This window comes from Solanum tuberosum, unplaced genomic scaffold (genome assembly GCF_000226075.1).
Source record: "Solanum tuberosum cultivar DM 1-3 516 R44 unplaced genomic scaffold, SolTub_3.0 scf00172, whole genome shotgun sequence".
Lineage (NCBI taxonomy): Eukaryota > Viridiplantae > Streptophyta > Magnoliopsida > Solanales > Solanaceae > Solanum > Solanum tuberosum.
The window spans coordinates 180,351-200,886 of NW_006239095.1; the positions used below are offsets into that span (position 1 = coordinate 180,351).

At 34.5% G+C, this 20,536-nt stretch overlaps 1 protein-coding gene, 1 long non-coding RNA gene and 1 pseudogene across 2 annotated transcripts; 2 read left to right on the forward strand and 1 right to left on the reverse strand.

Annotated features, from left to right (window-relative positions):
• Positions 1 to 1,145: 1,145 nt before the first annotated feature.
• Positions 1,146 to 6,213, forward strand: LOC107061805 (uncharacterized). The gene is made up of 2 exons (XR_001474244.1): positions 1,146 to 1,549; positions 6,028 to 6,213. It is a non-coding gene; the product is annotated as an uncharacterized lncRNA (long non-coding RNA).
• A 278-nt stretch (positions 6,214 to 6,491) lies between these two features.
• LOC107061806 (putative late blight resistance protein homolog R1B-16) lies at positions 6,492 to 12,713 on the reverse strand. Its single transcript, XM_015311655.1, has 4 exons — positions 12,569 to 12,713; positions 9,457 to 10,351; positions 6,782 to 9,422; positions 6,492 to 6,679 (listed from the first exon to the last, which is right to left on the reverse strand). The coding sequence occupies exons 2-4, from the start codon at positions 10,303 to 10,305 to the stop codon at positions 6,660 to 6,662; spliced, it is 3,510 nt and encodes a 1,169-aa protein (XP_015167141.1). The 5' UTR covers positions 10,306 to 10,351; positions 12,569 to 12,713; the 3' UTR covers positions 6,492 to 6,659.
• A 915-nt stretch (positions 12,714 to 13,628) lies between these two features.
• On the forward strand, positions 13,629 to 19,194 carry LOC102594023 (importin-5-like; annotated as a pseudogene).
• Positions 19,195 to 20,536: the final 1,342 nt, after the last annotated feature.

The window sequence follows — 20,536 nt, forward strand, 5'->3', positions numbered from 1 at the left end:
AGATTTGTTATGTATTCCAAATACATGTGAATCTATTTGGATATAGTATATCTAGAAAGAACTACACCTAATTTTGACCTCATGTATCTTGAGATACATGTATATATAGACATATCGAGATAAATTTAGATGCACTAAAATCTAGTCAATTCATATTATTGCAAACTTAAATGTATCTAAGTATTTACTCCTAAAATAGTGATATTTATGTAAGTTTTTCTAGTATAAATAATAAATTTGGAACATAGTAAATTAAATATGTTTTGATATACTCTCAAATTTCAATTCTTAATGTCAATCGATTTTGGGATAATGCATAAGTACCATCCCCTCCACTATAAACGAAATCCCCGTGACACATCTTAACTAAATTGTTTATCACCCCTGAACTCAATTTCTTTTTGGTATTTTTGTGCACCTTTAGTGATTACGTGACACCTTCAACAAGGTAAGTGACTCCATTTGTATATCACGTGACTCCACATGTGTAATTATTTCATTTATTTTTTAAACATTTTAAATTTTTTAGTTTTAATTTTTTTTTTAAATCTTGTTATTTTGTTTATGTTGTATTTGAATTAAGTTAGAACACGTAATTTGTTTTAATTATTTTTTACTTGAGTTTAAAAAAAAATCTTCATGTTTTTACAATTACTCATTATTATTTATATTTTTTCAACTGATTTTAATTTTAATTTTATTTTCTCTGTCTTTTCTTTTGATTTAATTTCAAAATTAATTTGACAATTGTAGTTAAGATAAACTAATTTCGAACGGATATAAAAATAATTGAATAAATAAAATAATACAGAAGAAAAACTAAAATGTTAAAATTTAAAGAACATTTTTTAATCAATTATTTTAAAAAATATATGCATAATTTTAAAATAATAAAAGTGAAAAGATAAGAAATTAATGAAACAGAAAAAAGTAAAAAGTTTAAAGTGGCAAAGAAATTAACATAAATATTTTACGAAGAAAGAAATGGAAATATATATATATATATATATATATATATATTTTAATGTACGCGATAAATATATAATTAAAATATTTTAATATAAATATATAAAAATATTACTCATGTTAATTTCAAACATTTCAATATTATTTAAATTAGTTTACGTGATTGACATAATTTAGACCCTAATTCATATCGAATCGAATCGAACCAAACCGAATCACATCACCGCCGAACCACCTGTACCTCCTAACAACCTAAAAACAAACCACCACGGATTCCCTCATCTCCACCATAGTCCCACCGCCAATTATCCATTTTCGTTCCATCTCCGGTGAACAAACCACTAAGCAGCCATCAAAATCCCTTTTCCCCAATTTTTAATACCACTTTCTGTCAGTTTCATATGCGGTGTTTATCATCGTTTTTCTCCGAAGAAGCTCTGGTCAGAATCGTAATTGCCGGTCCGGTTCTGCTTCAAATGGCAGAGATTGGAATATCTGACAGTAGCTGGTGGTTCGTTAGAAGAAACGATCACACTGCAAAAATTTCCAGTACAGAGGAAAATAAATCTTCCTGGCAATTTTGGTAAAGTTTTTTTTTTTTTTGGCAGTAAAATGTGAACTCTCCCTGATGATATGTTTTATCTACTGGATTACAAACCTACTATTAGCTTTTGCCTTCATGAAGATCACTTGGTTTCGAGTCAGCCATGTGTAGTAGATTACAACTTCATATGTAGCAGCAACCACTACTTTTCTCCCTCTATTCCAGTGCTTATTCTTGATGCATATCCTTAACCCCTTTACATGGTAAGCTTATCCCCAACCATACCTCTTTACTCCATGGGCATTGACCAAATAAATGCTCATCATCTTACGTGCTGCACTATTACATAGATTGGAATCAGTATCTCCTGTCCCGAAATCTATCTTTTGTATTCTGTATTTCGTAAGAAGTCTACCCCAAAGAGCAAGCCAATTGATAAATCGATGTTTAGGTACTGTGATTCTATTTCATATTAGAATAGCTATCTCCAATTTCGGTACACTGCCTATTAGACTTTCATATCCCAAAGACACTGAATACTCACCATTACCTGTTAAATAATAGTTATCATTGTTATATCATGCTCTCATCTTCAACTTCATTTTATGTAATGCTTTCTAGTACCAGCTGCAATCCCCAAGGGGTTTACTTGTCCAAAAATCACAATCATGTTTCATATATAATTCATTCACCCATTTTACCCACAAAATATCTTTTTTTCTCCATTAGTAACCAAATATGTTTTCCAACTGATGCCACATTCCAGTGCTTACAGCTTTTGATACTTAAGCCTCCTTGTTGTTTAGGCCTACAAATATTATCCCAAGCTACTAGAGAAGTTTTCTTCTTTCCTTCAGTGCCTCCCCACAGGTACTCCCTACATTTCCCATCTATCTCTTTAACTACACTCTAAGGCAAAATAAATACAGCCCCCCAAAAATTATGAATGGAAAATAGGATAGATGTAATAACCTGCAACTTCCCCGCATACGATAAATGCCTATTTGATACTGATATGATTCTTTCGATGATCTTTTGGCATAGCTTGTTGCACTCTATTTTGGACCATTTCTTTGGGGACAGTTGGAGTCCTAGATATCTGATAGGAAACTCACCTTCGACATAGTCAGTCATTTCTAACAGTCTTTCTTTGACAACATCGGATACCCTAGCTATAAAAATACTAGACTTATCTGTATTGGTTACCGGTCCTGTTACTTTGGAGAAGTGATTTAAAGCTTCTACAATCCTTTGCATTGACTCCTCATGCCCTTTACTAAATATCATCAGATTATCAGGAAATATGAGGTGATTGAGAGCCTGATTTTTACACATTGGATGGATTCTGAAGTCTGGAGGTTGTCCCATTTTTGCCAAGACTCTAGTTAAGTACTCCATTACAAGTACAAAGAGTAAAGGTGATAACGGGTCCCCCTATCTCAAGCCCCTTTTCCCTTCAAAGTAGCCATAATTGTTTCCATTAACTCTGACTGAAAACTTTGTTGATGTTATACACACCATAATCAAGTGGAAGAATTTTTGTGGGAAACCATAACCATGTAGCATTTCCTTCATGAATTCCCAACTCACCATGTCATAGGCTTTCCTTAAGTCTATTTTCATCATACACATTGGTGTAGTTTTCCGCTTGTAGTGTCTCAATCGATCATGACATATAAGGACATTGTGTACTAGAGAACTCCCTTTTACAAACGCTGCTGGAGTTTGGTTTACCAAATATGGCAACACCTTCTTCAGTCTGCTACATAACAACTTGGAAATCACTTTGTATATCACATTGCAGCAGGAAATTGGTCTATATATACTGACTAGCTGAATCAGGTCTTTTGACTTTAGGAATCAAGATTATTACAGTTGCATTAACCGGTCCTAACAACTTCCCAGTTTTCATGAACTCCAGCACAACATTAATAACATCCTCCCCTATTATATCCCAGACATCTCTAAAGAACCCACTACTATAACAATTAGGTCATGCACTTTTTGTTATTTTGATGCTAAATACTGCCTCTTTCACCTCCTTCCTGGTAAACGGTTCAAGTAGTTGCACTTGTTGATACACAAATAACTGATTTCCATTCTTTAAGAACACCTCTTCAGCCTTTTGTCGTTGTCCAAAATCCTTTTCCCCTAATAGTTGAGAGAAATACCTGACAATTATAACAACATTGTTTAGGATGAGTTTGCATCTGCATGTTCTCATCTTGCAACTGAGTAATAGTTTGTTGAAGCCTTTTCTGTTTGAGAATGGAATGGAAATATTGAGTATTATCATCCCCTAGTCTCAGCCAAGTTGCTTTGCTTCTCTGAATCAACATCATTTCTGCCAAGTAGCTCATCCTTTTAAATTCCCTACCAATTTCTAATTCCTCATGTTGTTTTAGCCTATTGGAGGGTCTGCTTGTAACTGATCCTGTGCCACCTGCAACTTCCCTCTAAGCTTATTAACCTCATCCAACAAATTTGCAAAATGTTGAGTATGTAGCTTCCGTATCTCAGTTTTCAGCATCTTCAATTTCTGCATTAGTTGATACATCAGGCACCTAGGGACTTGTCTTTGCCACACTTCTGAACTATACCCTTAAATTGATCTTGAGAGCTCCACATATTGCAATACTTAAATGCTGCTCTTTGTCTTACCACTCTGCCCCCACCTCTAACATGTATTGGACTATGATCGCTTACCCCTTCATTCATGAATGTTGTTCGACAGTCAAACATTTCATCTACCCATACTCCATTTATAAAAGACCAATCTATTTTAGAGAACACTCCATTTGTAGTTCCTTTGTCATTCCATGTATAGGCCTTCCCATTACTCCCCATTTCCTCCGGCATACAGGTGTCCAGACAGTCTTGAAAGTCGCACACTTCTGAGAAAGTGACTTGTGCCCCACCAAGTCTATCTGTAGCATGTAATACATTGTTAAAATCTCCCAGTATTATCCATGGTTTATCCATTCCATATCCTATTTGTGTAAGATAACTCTATAATCCTTTTCTTTCTTCCCTCCCATTTTGGGCATATACAAAGGTGCTATAAAACTCCTTCTGTAGAGGTAAATACTTAACCAAACAAGTTACAGCTTGGTCAGATTCACTACAGATAGTTACCTCACAGACATCCTCTTTCCATACCACCAAACTCCGACCATTATGGTGAGAACTATGATTAGAGTTGTATTTCCATCCCCCAAACATTGATACTGCAACCCTATTAATACGTTTATGTTTAATCTTGGTCTCGAGAAGCCCAAACATCAAGCTGTTTACAGAGGTACATCACTTCCCTCTGCTTATTGAGGCCATTTAGGCCTCGAACATTCCAACAAAGGAGAGTAACCATTCCCCAGAGGGGTTTGGACAATGTTACCATCCTTTCCCTCATTAGAAACTTGCTCAGGCTCATCTCGTATAGTAAGAGGTTTGAAAGCATTTGTTGCACTGACATGCTGAGTCTCGATCGTTTTTCTTCCCTGCTGAAACCTCCTATTATTGCCACCCATACTTTCAAATCTGCTGCACTTTCTCCTTCCCCTTATCAACTCGCGCATTAGCCTGCATCTTGTCCTCCTCCTTGGTTTCCTTCGTTTCATCCACATGCTGTTGTGTTGGATGTAATTTCCTACAATTATCTTTATCATGACCATATTTATGACAATGGTCACATAAAGATGGCCTCCAGTCATATGTCACTGATTGTGTAATTACCACACCCTTTTCATTTCTAAACAACACCTCTTCAAGTAGTGTCTTCCCCACATTAACCTCAACCAACAGTCGAGCATAGCTTAATCCCAATTTCTTTTCAGTCTGTTTGTCAACCATCAACGGTTTACCTACTAGACTACCTATCTTACTGAAACCCCTTGCACTCCAATATTTGAAATCTAATCCTGGCAGTTTGATCCATATTGGTACGGTCAGAAGTTCCTCTTTAGAAAACTCCATTTCTGGAGTCCAAGCGTAACTATCAACGGCTTGTTATCAAAATGATAGATACCTCCCTGTAACACCTCCAATTTTCCTTCCTCACTATCAAACTTCGCCATGACAATCCCATTCCTCATCATTGCCACTTTGTTGATTCCATATTTACCCCACACTCTTTGGATAAATCCATTAAGAACTGTATATGGTGGGTGTGCACCCAACACATAGCAAACAATAGGAATGTGCCAATACTCTACCTTAGAGCTAATATCCCCCAAATCAATTTCACCAATTAATTTGTTGTCACCAATTAAGCTGTGTCGGTCCCCCATTACCAGGTTGCGTGTTCTTTTGTGTACCTCATAGTGTGCTTGCTTCAGCTAGGTTTGTGCTCTTTGGCCTCCTGCCCATGGCAAGCGGCCGTGCACAGGGAGAGCTTTTAGAGCTTCAAGAACATGTTATCAACTAAGAAATTGTTTTGTTATTGTTCTAACAATTTTACCATTTTATTTTTTTGCCGATTTCTGTTTTGCTGAAGGTGAAAATGGTGGGTATATTTGTAGATCTAGAAGAAGACATGGAGTTGGTGGTGGACAGAGATGAGCGGAGATGAGGTGAAAATGGTGGGTATTGTTGCATATTGTATTGTGCATACTGTATTACTTTAATGTATGCTATGTTTGGATAGATTGTATTGTTCTCCATCGTTACATAAATATCACACATCAACAATTTGATTGATAAATCAATGAGAAAAGTACGTTTTGGGGTAGAGATACTATGAAAAGGTAGGGTAAAGGTTAAAATTGAATTATAAAATAATAAGTAAAGACAAAATGAGAACAAAATATTAAGGTAACGATGCGATCACACTGAAATTTTTGTCGTTACCTAACAATGGATTTAAACGATACAATACAATGAAATTTAAGTAACAATCCAAACAAGTATTGTATTTAAACTAACTATACAATATAAAGGGTAACTACCATCCAAACAAGGTGTTAATGTAAAAGCATACAAAATATCATATAATAAAGTTCATATGTCAATGCAATGGATCCATTGAATTTTTTTTTTTGAAGTACACACAAAACTCAAAAACAAGAAAATTATCCATCTAGCTGGATATGATTATGCATAATGAACAGAGGAAACAGCTTAAGAGAAAAACTGGTCCATTAGATCCCCTCTTTCAATCGCAATCTTCTATTTCTGCACAGCAAAGAAACACTTCTCAAATATATTTTACGAAAGATTTAACAGGTAAAAGTGTACAAGCTCAAAAGATGATGCAATTAATCTTGAGTCAGTTACCTGTTAAACCAGTGTTGCCGTTTTTTATATGCAAGGGGTAAATAAGGACCTTGGGCTCTGCATTTCCATATCCTTCTTGCACTTCTTTAAAGTCCTTGACTGACTTTTCAAGAGACTCACCACATCGTTTCACTTCAACTATCTTTAGAGTACGAATATCTCCAACTGGAATTTCTTGAAGATTAAAGCAGTTTTCTACCAGAAGCTGTTCGAGGTTAAGCAAGGACTCATCTGAGGCATTCCATGTTGTTATTGTAAGGGATCTTAATTTAAGAACCTTGAGGTTCAGAAACTCTTCATCTTTGATCTCCCATTTTTCCTGCTGAAATGCTCTATGTTCCAACTTGAGAACCACTAAATTTGGTAATCTTCCGATATTAGACAGTTCACTTTGTGGCAACAAAACATCTGATAGAGTTAGCTTTGTTAGTGTCGCGGGAAAGGTGAAATTCAAAATCTTACCGTTTACACTGAGTGTTTCAAGTTGAAGAGCATGTAATTTGAGTTTGAGAGGCTCTTTACAGTGGCATTTGAGCTTTCGCAGTCTGCTTGCCTTCTTGACCATGTAGTCTACTAGCTCATTAGTGAGAGACACTGTGGCCAAGGTCTCTATGTTTGTCGATGTCTGAGGAATGCGTCCATCAAAAGATGCAACAGGTTCAACATGTACATGCTTTAGCCTTGGCATATTCCAGATGGTCATCGGTAAAATTGTGCCACTGCCTACTGTTATTACAAGCAATACCTCTAGGTTTGAAAGGTTCGATATCCATAATGGCATAGATACCATATAGCCTTTGATTCCTAAGTACTTCAAATGGATCAGCTCTTTTGATCTCTGGAATGAACTCTCCGACATAGTACATTCCATTTGTAGTACTCTTAATAGTTTAAAGTTCTCAAGATCAAGAAATTCCTGGCAGCCAGATTTCGGGGGTCTGAAGAATGCAGATCGAACTTGCATGTTTCCAATCTTCCCTGCCCAATAAAGGCTATGATGAATGCAAAGCCTCCGGTGCTCATAAAAGGAACTAGACAAATCAGTCTTCCCGGTGCTTGTTAGTTGCATAAACTTCTCTTCCTTAGACTTTGTCATGCAAAAATCATGTAACATATCATGAATGTGGCATGTTCTGACTCCTCCAGTGGACTTTCTCTTGCTCACCATTATCAAGCTTCTACCGATGAGATCATTCAGTAAAATTTTTGCATCGAGCCCTATGTTTGGCACCAATCCCTCGATAGTCCATAACCATGCCAAGTTTGAGAGTGGAATTTCTTCATCCTCCTGAAATGATGCAAAATATAGAAGGCAGGGTTTGAGATGATCTGGCATGTGCTTGTAGCTCAGTTCTATAACCTCCATGCACTCTTTTGCACTAGTAACAGTATCTAACTTTATACTCTCTGCGACTCTTCTCCAACTTCCCTCATTTTTGCTTATCCCAGACAAAACTCCAGCAACCAAAATCACAAGGAGAGGTAGTCCTTTACACTTACTTGCGATGTTTTCTCCTACTTTTGATAGGTCTGGTGGGCAAGTTTGTTCCTTGAACAGCTTGATTTTCATTAGTTCCCAACTTTCATTTTTGTCAAGAAAACGAAGTTCAAGAAGTACTCTTTCAAATTTAATGTTGGAAGCCACATTAATGTTTCGGCTGGTTAATAAAATCCTGCTTCCGTTTTTATTATCCGGTAAGCATCTGCTCAAGTATTCCCATGTGTCAACACTCCATATGTCATCAATGTAGAGAAGGTACTTCTTTCTTAACAGAAATTTCCGCAAAGCATCTGCTGGATTTTTCTCATTCTGTTGGTTAGAACATTTGACTTGATTTAAAATTCCGAGCAGCAACTTTCTTTTGTCGTAAGTTTGGGAAACACGACACATAGCTTGGATGTCAAAATAAAGCCGCATTTTCTCATCATGAAAAACTTTCTTTGCTAGTGTAGTCTTTCCAAGACCAGGCATCCCTACAATAGACACAACAACTAGGCACTTTGGTCCTGTAGTGAGCTGTTCGATTAGCAAGTCAGCCTCGTTCTTAAAACCCACCATTACCTCATCAGGTAGTGTAGTCTCAACTACTTGTCTGACAGGATTTGGTGCTTGTTCTTCGATTGGGACTTCAACTTCTTGCGTAATCGTAGCATGGAACTCTTTCAAATGATCCCTTACAACCTTAGTTTCTGTTGTGATCTTACATAACAAATGTAGATACCAAACAGGATAATCTCCGGTAACCAGGCAATCAATTATGCATTCTGCCTGGTATGCTAGAGATATGACTTCTGTCCATAGATCATGTTTCTTCACCTCCTCAAACTCATGTTTTTTCTTCTCAACTTCCTTCAAGAAGTATCTTAAGAGATATAACTCTTCCTGAGCTTCTTCAATAAGATGCTTGACAACAGAATCACACTTTCCGTCTTGCAGCAGCTCTTTCAGATAGCGTAAGAGATAATCGATAAACCCCAATCCATTTGTCCTAGGAAAATTACATTTTGATGACACTACATCTTTCAGAATCACATCTTTTAGATCTTCCATGACATGTTCAATCTTTTTTAACAAGTCACTGAATACCGAGTTAACTTCTGCTGCTTTGTCAACGGAGAAAGAGAAAGCAGCAGATACTACCTCAGCAATCGAAAGAGAAAGCAACAGATACTACCTCAGCAATCAGACCTTCAATGCAAGTAAGTTTGTCACTCATTTTTTCCTGTATAACATATAAATCTTCTGGTGGACAAATGAGCAAAGTTACCAATTGCTTTGATGCTTCGGCAAGGCTTTTGATTTGATCCTTTTTAAGAGGAAGCATCAAAGAACATGCCTCACCGTCTGATAACTCCAACAAATCCTTGAAGATGAAATGAACAAAACCTTCAACAAATTCTATCACATCCCGGCTGTATTGGATTTGCAATTTAACTGAACCTCTTAGAGCTCCAGTATAGATTTCTGCAACGTCCGGATCAATGGGCTTGATATATTTCAAAACATGAGAGATTTGAAGTGTCAACACAGATGCTGAATCTCCATCCATTTCTTCCACATAACAAAGGTAACATATGTATGCAGCATTCACTGTGATGCCCTCTATATGATTAAAAAGAATGTTGGATTTCTCTAGCTCCATGCTTGCATCTTTTATGAAATTGAGGAAGGTTTTTAGATATTTTAGACTTTCTTCAAGGACTTGAAACTCTTTCTTCAGAAGTACAAACTTGTCGAAATCTTTCTTGTTGATGAGAAGATCCTTCACATTCTGAAGGATGTGCTCAATGAATTTCTGAAACACTGGGCTGCATAAATTTGGTAAAGGCCACCTCCCTGGAACCAATGAAAGGAGAAACTTATAACCTTCTTTGACTTCAGCAGAAGATAAGTCTGCCCTTGGTCCCGAGACAGTGTCACCGACTTGCATTCCATGTTCGCGCAATCTCCCCTCCTTAATCCTTCCTTTTTGAGTTGCCCAAAACAAAAAAGTACCAAGAAATCTCCTCTCTATTTCAGACATTTGTTTTCCAGCAGAATTTCCTCAGAGTGGATATATGTCGACAGCTCTGCAAGCAAAGAGATTAAAAGCAAATCACATTCTAGGACAAACAATGCATACTCCATAATCTAGTTGCTCTTCATATTGCGTGAAATTAACACAGAATTCCTTTATATGTTGATTGCACTCTTCCTCTTGTATCAGAACATTATGCTTGATTGTAACTAACAAACAGATAATATTTAAGAAAAAGATGTGTGTGATCACAAATAACAAAAACTGTTTGGTTGCACTAAATGTTTTCTGGAAAATGTGAAGTTATATCTGAAAGTCACAATGCATACTCTTAACTCTACACAACTAGGGGAATGGGGAAAAAAGTCACCAGGAAAAACAATAACAGAAAAAGAACTGGTTCCAAAGAGTTCTGATTGTCTACTACTTACTTTTGCCTAAACTAGTTACCCTTTGTTAATCCAAGCAAGTGAAATTGTACAATAACTGATACTAGGGTCAACCTTCAATATTTCTTAGAGAATTGTCACGATTTGTTTTTTGATGCTCAGGACAAAATAGTGACTTTATATATCAATGCTACTTATGTGATTTTGATTGTCAGGAAGTTTGCTTCAAAATAGTTATTACTATATAAATATTTTCCTTTTGTTTTTCTTATTTACTATTTCTTAATATTTCAGTATTTTAGACGAAGAAAGGTTCATATGACTTGTAATAACGCTAGTTGAAGTTTGTATTAGTTTAATACTTATTATTTATTTAATAGCTAATTTTTATGCTATAAATATTTTTATTAATGCAAATATCTCTCTCTCTCTCTCTCTCTCTATATATATATATATATATATATATATATATTTGTATTTAAATTAAGGTATTATATATGTCACGACTCACAAATGTATTATCAAGTTAACAAAATCTTCTAACTTCAATATATATTATTTTAAAATGTTCCGAGTTCTTTTTTTTAAAAAAAAAAACTCACAACAAATGTGAAAATATGTGAACATATATGAATCATTTAAAATTTATCATTAACAAAATAAACTTTATAATCTGTAATATAGAATAAACATTTTCATTTTGTCCCTACACTAAATTAAAATCTAATCTATCTATCTATAAAAGGAGAAGAAAAAGTGCCACGTGTCAGCACCACAAAAAAACTATAATTATTATTATTTAAAAAATTAATTAAAAAACTGATGGTAAAAAAACAATAATTACCATTAAAAAAATTTAAAAACTTATTTTTAAAAAATATTTAAAACGGTCAATTAGTAGTTAGTTGTAGAAATGGGGTAGTTTTTTTTCCATTCACTTTTAAAATTTATCTATATATATCTAAAAAACAAAACATTTTAAAAAAACATAAATAAAAAACAGTTTTTAAAAATTGTTGACCAATAATTTTTTATATTATTATACAGCCCCTATATATGTGATAACATGGTGTTATTTTTCCTTGGATGAATTATGCTTAAGTTAATAAATTGAAAATCGTTTACAAGTATATGAACTATATCTTTGTTGGGTGTAAGATAAACATGTGATTATATATATGATTTCACAAATAGAATATATTCTTTAATTTTAATTTTTAGTTTTTCGGGTAAAAAAAAAAAGGAAACTTTTCTCAGTTAACTATGGACAGTTAGATAACTATCTTTGATTTATGTACACAATCAATCGAGAAGTCAAATATGAGAACCAACAACAAGAATGTCAGTTATTATGTTATAACTTACAAAATAAAAATTAATATACAAAAAATAGTTCTAAAAAATAAAATTTTGTTGTTTTCTTCACATGCTCATATGGCATATAAACAGTTTAACATGGAATACACGTGCAAAACACATCTGGTTTGACAAGAAAAATACACAACAAATATCGTCTATAAGGTAATATTAGTGAGATACGACTAATTACATGATTGAACCTCATCAAATTGAAATAAATATATACATTATTGCATTTAACTAATAAATTTCTTCATTGACCATCTTCATAGGTTCGCGTGAATAAAAGATATATATGACGATCCACATTGAACATTCACAAAAGAATTTGCAGTATTATTTTGTGCAAAGCTTATTATTCAAATCTTCGCTTAATTAAGCTAGCGGGTCACAGACGGATTTCTCGGTTATCAAAAAAAAAAAAAAAACTATTTACTATAACATATATTTTTTGAATTGGTAATCACGTATCGAAAAACTAGTTAATACAAATTAAGTTTGTTCAAAAGTCTATCACGTACCTTTTGTAACAACTTTGACAGAGCAGAAAACAGTGATCCAGGTTTCACTACTTTGTTCTATACTTTTAACCAGAAAGAAGAATGAACAAGAGATTTTAGGACTCCGGAGAGCAAAGTCCCGTACTTGCTTCCCTGACTAAATATTTTCACTTAATATAAAGCATAATAATGAAATTAAATTACACCTAATGAAGAATTAAAAATGATTCAACTTTATTGTTGCATTATACCCCAATACATTGCATTTCATTATGGCCACTTGTGATGGTTAAGAAATGGAAAAAAAAAAGAGTTGACCTTAATACATATATAATCTTAGAGGTGTTGCTTTCAGCTAATGCCACTTGCACATAGAAAATATGGCTGATAGCCTTACCAGGAGACCATTTATTAAAATATGGCAGGAAGTTAGTCAGATATAGCTCTAAGGTCACGACTCGGTATCATATTAGATCATTGACATCCCACATTACCTTTTCATTACTACTAAATACCAACTGCCTATATAGAAAATTAGTTCAAAGCCCTGCTTTTCGCCAACTTCAGAATTTTGGAAATAGAAAGGAGAGTTGACCTTACCTTAATCAACGGAGTATATAATATTGATCTTGGAGAAGTGTCTACGAAATTTACCTTTTCGTATGGTAGGAAAGATGGTTTTTCTATATATATGTTCATTTTTTCTTACACAACTCCATAGCAGCCGTCTCTCTCTCTAATTAGATCATTGAAATATCTCATGATTTACGGAAGAAAGTCCTCATTTGCTGCTACCAATTTCACCACTTTGTCAAACATCAGTTAATTGGCAAAGAAAAGTCAAATAAGACAAAGTTAAACATTCATCTTGTCATTGATTTCACTCATGATATTATTAGTATAGAAAGCAGAATGAGGTATACCATAGACTGTACAAAAAAATAGTCTGGTAAGAAAAATAGAGCGTTAGCGATCATCTGTTATCGGAACTAGCAATATGGATCCTAACTCATTAGATCTTAAGCTAGCCAACTTGTATAGGTGTTTCAGTACTAATTCCCATTTGAGAGAGAATTTTAAACTTGTTTGTTGAAATTAATCCAACACATTGACGGTGAAGCAATAGTCCATTACATTGATATATTACACCCTATGTTCCTAAACACGTTGAATGATTCCCTGGTTAATCTAGACGTGAAGATCACTGCCCTGACGGCGATGAGTAACTTCATTCAACGGGTGGGAGTTCAAAGGTAGGGAGAGGTTTCAGGATCTGTTGCCTGCGATGATGGACATGCTGAATGAGGCATTGGAAGAAAATTGTGAGGCATCAGCTCAGTCTGAGTTCGAGATTTTGATTGAGTTGGCCAAGAATGAGCCTAGCTTCTTCAGGATGCAGCTTGTGGTTGTGGTGGGTTCCATGTTTGATATAGCTGAATGTGAGAGTTATGAAAAGAAAACGAGACATTTGGCGGTTGAATTCGTGATGACATTGGTTGAGGCCAGGGAGAAGACCCCTGGCATGATCAAGAAGTATCCATTGTTTACTGAAAAATATTTTGCAATTTTATTGAATTTGTTAAAGGATGAGGTTTATGACCCTCTCTTGCCTGATCCTTATGGTAGATGGGATAGCAATGATGATTTAGTTTTTCTTAAGATGTGTTTAAACCGGTTGTCCAATGCGCTGGGTGGTAAGACTGTTGGTCCTGTTGCCTTTGAGCAGCTCCCTGCTTACTTGGCTGACGACTCGTGGCAGAAGCCATGCGCAGCACTCTATGCACTTGCTCAGATTGTTGAAGGCTGCTCAGAGGTGTGTATTTATTGATACACTACTAAGAATTGCATTTAAACTGATTAGTTAACGATCTTGGGATAGCAGAAGGTCACCTTGATTATACTTTCTTCTGTTATTCTCTAGACTAAGTACTTTGCTTGCTCTCATCTCTTCTTCATTATAATAGGTGATGATTAAGAATATGAATCTAGTGGTGACAATGGTTCTGGATTGTATGGGACATCCTCATCCTGGAGTCAGATTCGCCTCCATGGAAGCAATTCGCATGTTTTTGCGTTTAATGCGTCCCCATTTTCAAGAACAATGTCATCACCAAGTAGTGCCAGCATTAACCAAAGCTATGGATGATGACAGTGTACAAGTGCAGGTCTGTATGTCCTACGATGATATGAACTCCTTTGGATGCTCGTATCATATGTCCCAAATTACAGTTGCAAAATTTTCTTACTGAACCTTCTCAATGGGCTTAACTTTAACTTTATTAGATATAATCCCTGCTCTAACTTTACTATCTTCATATTTTCCTAGGTCAGTGTCATACGCACGGTCTGGAAGTTCCTTGAGGTTGGCACGCCTGAATATTTGACACTTTACATCCATGGATTACACAATAAATTGCTTCAACTGTCGTCACATACTGTTGCGGCGGTACGTATTGTAGACTAAGTGCAAGAGAAATCAGATCATTTTCTTGAACAATGAACAGACAATATTACGAATACATTTAAGGGAAACAACCATAATTTCCAAGTTCCCAATATAATTATCCCGCCCTCCTTTATAAATTCAAAGCTTGTTACTCCCTTGAATGTCCTTGAGGTCTTTACTTGCCTGATTTTTTTTTTTTGTTTTTGACATGAAAGGTCCAAAAATCAGCGTCACTTGTACTCGATCGTTTGCCTAAGCATTTTAAGGTATTACCTAGTAATTCTGCTTCAACTTTTATTAAGAGTATGTTGTATTAAGCTGGTTATATATATATTAATATTAACATTACTTCAACAGGAGTTCTATGGGAACAACTACGAATCTATTAAACCACTTTGGAAAGCTTCCCTGGTAGAAGCAAATTTTCCAAGTAAAGATGTAGAGATGATCATGTCAATGCGCAAACCTGGCAGTTCGGTATTTCCAAAACAGGTCTTCCACCAGTTATACCAAATGGATTCTATACATCTCACTGAACTTAGAGCTTATTGTTTATTCGTTTTCTATTTTTCTATTTAGAACTTAGAGATTATGGAAGCAGTTATGTCATTACAAGGATCACAAGAGGATGATAAGGATACAAGTACGATCTACAAGCTAGAGGTATGTGTTGTTGAGAATATCGTTAACTAATAAAATGGTGTTCTCTCTAATAGCTTAAGCTTTTAGATGAGATGGTCACGCACTTCAACATGTTATCAGAGCAGGCAGAGGCCCTGGGATCAAATCTCTTCGCCACCTTTCAAATTAAAAAGAATTTCCACGTGCTAATCAGTCAGACATTCTTTCAAGATTGGTCTCTCTATATTTCTTGATCTCATTGCAGGCTATTAGTGTAATTTGTGAGGACAGAGGGAAAGATTTTCTTCCTTGCACCAGCATTGTCATGCCCCTTTTGTTTCAATGTGCTCAACTCGAACCTGATAAAATCATATTATCTCCAGATTCAGACCATACTTGTTTAGCTGATAATAGGTACGCCTTTTTGTCTGATCATTGCTCTGAGTGATCGCCTTTTTATGTACATTATAACATCTTGCAGTATACACAGAGTCAAGGTTGGCAATTCAACGATATGTATAAAAGAAAGTTCCCTAAAGAAGAAAGCTTTAGCATGTAAAGCCCTAGTCATGGTTGCTTACAAATTGAAGGAAGACTTTTACCCATGGATTTTCCAGGTTGTCACACTTGGACTTCTCTCTTTTTCTTTCTTTCTACCCGTGCTTTTGATCGCGAACTGAAAATTTGACAAGTGGTTTCAATGGCCTAATGCTTGATAAATGATACAGACTGCTTCAATTTTATTTCCACTTTTGAAATTCCATTTCAAAGAGGTCAGGTTCCATACAGTTGAAGGTGAGATTTCTCAGGATTTCACATAGTTAATTTCTCCGTCTTTTATAACTATCTGATCACCTCCAAGACTTTTTAATTTGTAATGTTTATAGCGATGAAGCACCTTTTGCAATCTGCTAAACTGGCTGATGAGAAAGGGATTGCTCCAGGTGAAAGCCATTCGGATTTCAAGCAGTTTTCGGACAGTATAATACTGAATTTGGTGGAAGCTTTGCATGAGGTTTACTTTTAACATTAAGCTTCTTCTATTTGGATAATGAGAAAGTAACACTTTGATTTCTATATAATGCAGGAGCTTGAAACAGAGATATATGTACATATGTTGTATACATTACGACTGTGCCTTCAGGTTCGTGATCTTTAAACACTGCTTATTTGTTTTGATCCAAAGTTTTCAGTGTTTCACTATGAGCTAGGTATGAAGTTTTTTGAAAATGTTGCCTATGTGGACCACTTCTCAATGAAGATCAGCTTCGTCCAGTCGTGGATGAGATAAAGCATGTCATTACAGAAAATTTAAATAGCCAAGGAAAACTCACAGAGAGAGAAAAAACAGAAGACTTCGATGCTGAGGAAGCTGAATTGCTGAGAGGGGAAAAACATCAACAAGATCAAATATTTAAACTTGTATGTTCTATATTAAAACAGGAACTAAAGTGATACACTGTTGTCTTTATATATTCAAGCATTTTCGCTTTGGTTCTGCTGTTATTCTTGAACAGGCTGGTGGCATATTAGGTAGACTAATCGAATCATTCAAGGTTGTTTTCTTGCCTTACTTTGACGAGCTATCATTATATCTGATTCCGATGTGGGTAAGTTCATTGACACTATTGTAACATGACGTTAGTTTATCATTATTCATATCTAGCATATCTTATTGTTTCCGATTTTTGTTAAGGACAAAGAAATGACAAGTCTAGAGAGATGTACATCACTTTATATCTTTGGTGGTCTTGTGAAGCATTGCTCTGAAGCAGCTCTAAAGTGAGTTTAATTTATCTGTATGAGTTTTTCTTAAATTATTGGGGTGTCACCATTTTGATAAATCACTTACTTCCTATGCCAACTAGGTACTGTAATGAATTTCTACCTTTGCTTCTGAAATCAAGCAATGACGAAAACCCAGCAGTTAGACAGGTTTGGATCATCGTGATTGCTTACATTCCTGTTACTCAAGTTGGTTGCTCACAGTATGGTTTAACCAAAACACCAATGACTTCATGTTCAGAATGCTCTACATGGACTTGGGTTTTATGCAGAATATCATGGTTCTGTTTTCAAACCTTTTGTTAGAGGTATTAATATTGTTGAATGTGATACTTCTAATCAAGCAAGTGTTTTTGTTAACTTACGCGTTTATGTTCAGAGGCTATGTCACGGATCAATGTAGTGATAATGCATTTACGTGCTCGTGAACCTGAGAATGAACTTGCATATGATAGTGCTGTTTTTACCCTTGGTAAAATATTTCAGTTTCATCGAGAACTTATCGACTCAGCCCAGGTTTGTCCTTCTCAGAATCCCTAATGTTAAGTCTTGTTATAATTTCTGATTCTGAATCCTTGTGTAGGTCATTCCCATTTGGTTGAATTGCCTGCCTGTAAAAGGTGACTATGTTCATGGTCAACTATGTTCCATGGTTGAAAGGTATTGGATTTGTTTGCAAACTCTAATATGTCATATCTTCATAAAATGCAGGATTTTATCCCACGTTTAGTTGAAAGTATTATGTAATCATAAGACTATTTATCCCACCATTTATACCTTAGTGATGTGATAAGTTATTTCATTCCGAAATAGTTGATGTCAGGATAACTTATTCCAAACCAAATGACCCATTAATGATTTATCAAATTTTCTCAATTTCAGGTCAGATAGAGAACTTTTGGGTACCAATTATGAACACTTCCCAAAAATTATGTCAATTTTTGCAGAGGTTAGTTCCATATCAGAATCTATAGATGCCAGTTTGAGTTGTTTATTTGCTCCTGATAAATATTAAATGAGATAAGTATTGAAAACATTCTTAGATTAGGTGTAAATTATTAATTTCATAATCGAACTATTGACAATCTTAAAAACACTCAATTCTTTGACTAACTAAACTTACACTTCTGATCTTGCAACATGACCGAAATACATCCCTAATTTAGGGGTGCTTTCAACACTCCTCTATGAAATATGGCAGATCAGAGATGTATCTAAGTTTAATCTGGTCAAATAGAGGTGTATTTTTAAGACTATCAATAATTCAAGAACGAAACGAACAATTTGTGTCAAGTTTAAGAGTGTTTTTGAATCAAACTAAAGACTTTTTTTATTCAATTTCGTATAGTTAATTTAGTTTCACTTTTTAAGGTTATATGTGGTGGAAAACATCTTGCTACAGAAGAAACAACAAAGTGTATGATTAATCTGTTGAGGAATCTTCTTAAAGAACTACCACCAGACACTTTGACATCAGCATGGTCATTGATATTGCCTCAGCAAGAAATGGAACTAAAAGCCATTTTATTTCCTGGAATACTTCATGTGGTACGTTTTCACAACAAAACATTTTGTATGCTTGACACTGATACCAATGAAAGCTCTCCCCCTTACTCTTTACCATCCAAAATTGTCAAACTTCTCGAGGAAGAACATCAGAAAAATAGTATTATTGTTCCACAAATGTAACTTATAAACCATAAATTGTTTCTTTAAAGTTTTGTATCATTTAAGTATACAAGATGATACTATAGTTGATTTGTGGGGAATTGAATATGTAATTATCATTAGACTATCTATGTTATATCTTTTTACGATTTATCTATCCATTTGGAATTTCTTTATTTTAGTTTTTCATAAGTTGAAATTCATATTGTGGCATATAATTTAAATAATTGTTTATTAAAATTAAACAAGTCAAACCTTAAGGACCTAAAATCTAAACCTGACGGCATAAACCCTGAGAGGTCGTTTGGTGTGAAAGATAACTTTAAATAGTCCTACGATTAAATTATAATGTCACTAAATTTGTTGTTTGATTGGCAATTTCGTGATAACTTATCTCATGATTAATAATTAATACAAGGATAAATTATCCCTTCCCTTGGATGGTACAATAATCCCGAGACAATTTATCACAAGATAAAATGACTAAATGACAAAAATATCTTTTTAAACACTTTTTATACATTATTTTTCATATTCATGAACGGTATTTTTGTAAGCATATATGTTGTTCTTAAGATTTATTATTTTGAATACAACAAACCAAAAATTCAATAAAAAATAATATCAATATAACTTATTCCATCATAACTTGAATTCAAACCAAACGACTGCATCTTAGAGCCCAAAAAATAAACTCAAAACTCAAAATCATAAACCCTAAACCTTAAACCTTAAACCTTAAACCTCAACCTTAAAGTCTAAACCATAAACCCAAAACTCAAAAGCTTGGGGCCTAAAACCTAAGATTTACGATTTATGGTTTAGGATTTAGACCAGGGCTGTCTTAACCCCTAGGCCACTAAAGCCATCGCTTGGGGCCCCATATATTTTGGGGCCCCCATTTAAAAAAACAATTACTTATATATGTTATTTAAAAAATAATAATTATATGTATTATGAGTGTTATGATTTCTACTAAGGAAATTGCATATGAGATGAAAATAAACTGAATTTCGTAAGAAACAATTTGATGAAAATGTGGATAGCGAAATCACAAAGTCCTTTGAAGAACCTTTTAGAATTGGTTGTTTTATATATGTAGAGTAGATCAAACTATTTTTTCACTTCAAAATAGATTTAAATCAATTGAAACATATGGAAATATTTTTGATTTCTTATTTAGTGGTAAAATATTGAGATCACTAGATGAACATATGGAAATATTTTTGATTTCTTATTTAGTGGTAAAATATTGAGATCACTAGATGAACATATGGAAATATTTTTGATTTCTTATTTAGTGGTAAAATATTGAGATCACTAGATGATGAGAATTTTTTTTTTTGTCTTAACTTTGAACTTTCTTTATCATGTGATAGTTATTATGATATTGATGGTTTAGATTCATTTTTTGAATTAAAAGTGTTAAGGGAAATAATACAAGTAGAAGATAATGATCTAATGAAAAT

What these genes read in the sequence shown, in the direction of transcription:
- LOC107061806 (XM_015311655.1), bottom strand. Translation starts at nt 10,305, where the DNA reads ATGTCTGAAATAGAGAGGAGATTTCTTGGTACTTTTTTGTTTTGGGCA. An exon ending in TTGAAGGTCTGATTGCTGAG is followed by an intron (nt 9,423 to 9,456) that starts GTAGTATCTGTT and finishes TCGATTGCTGAG; the next exon opens with GTAGTATCTGCTGCTTTCTC. An exon ending in CGGCAACACTGGTTTAACAG is followed by an intron (nt 6,680 to 6,781) that starts GTAACTGACTCA and finishes TTTGCTGTGCAG; the next exon opens with AAATAGAAGATTGCGATTGA.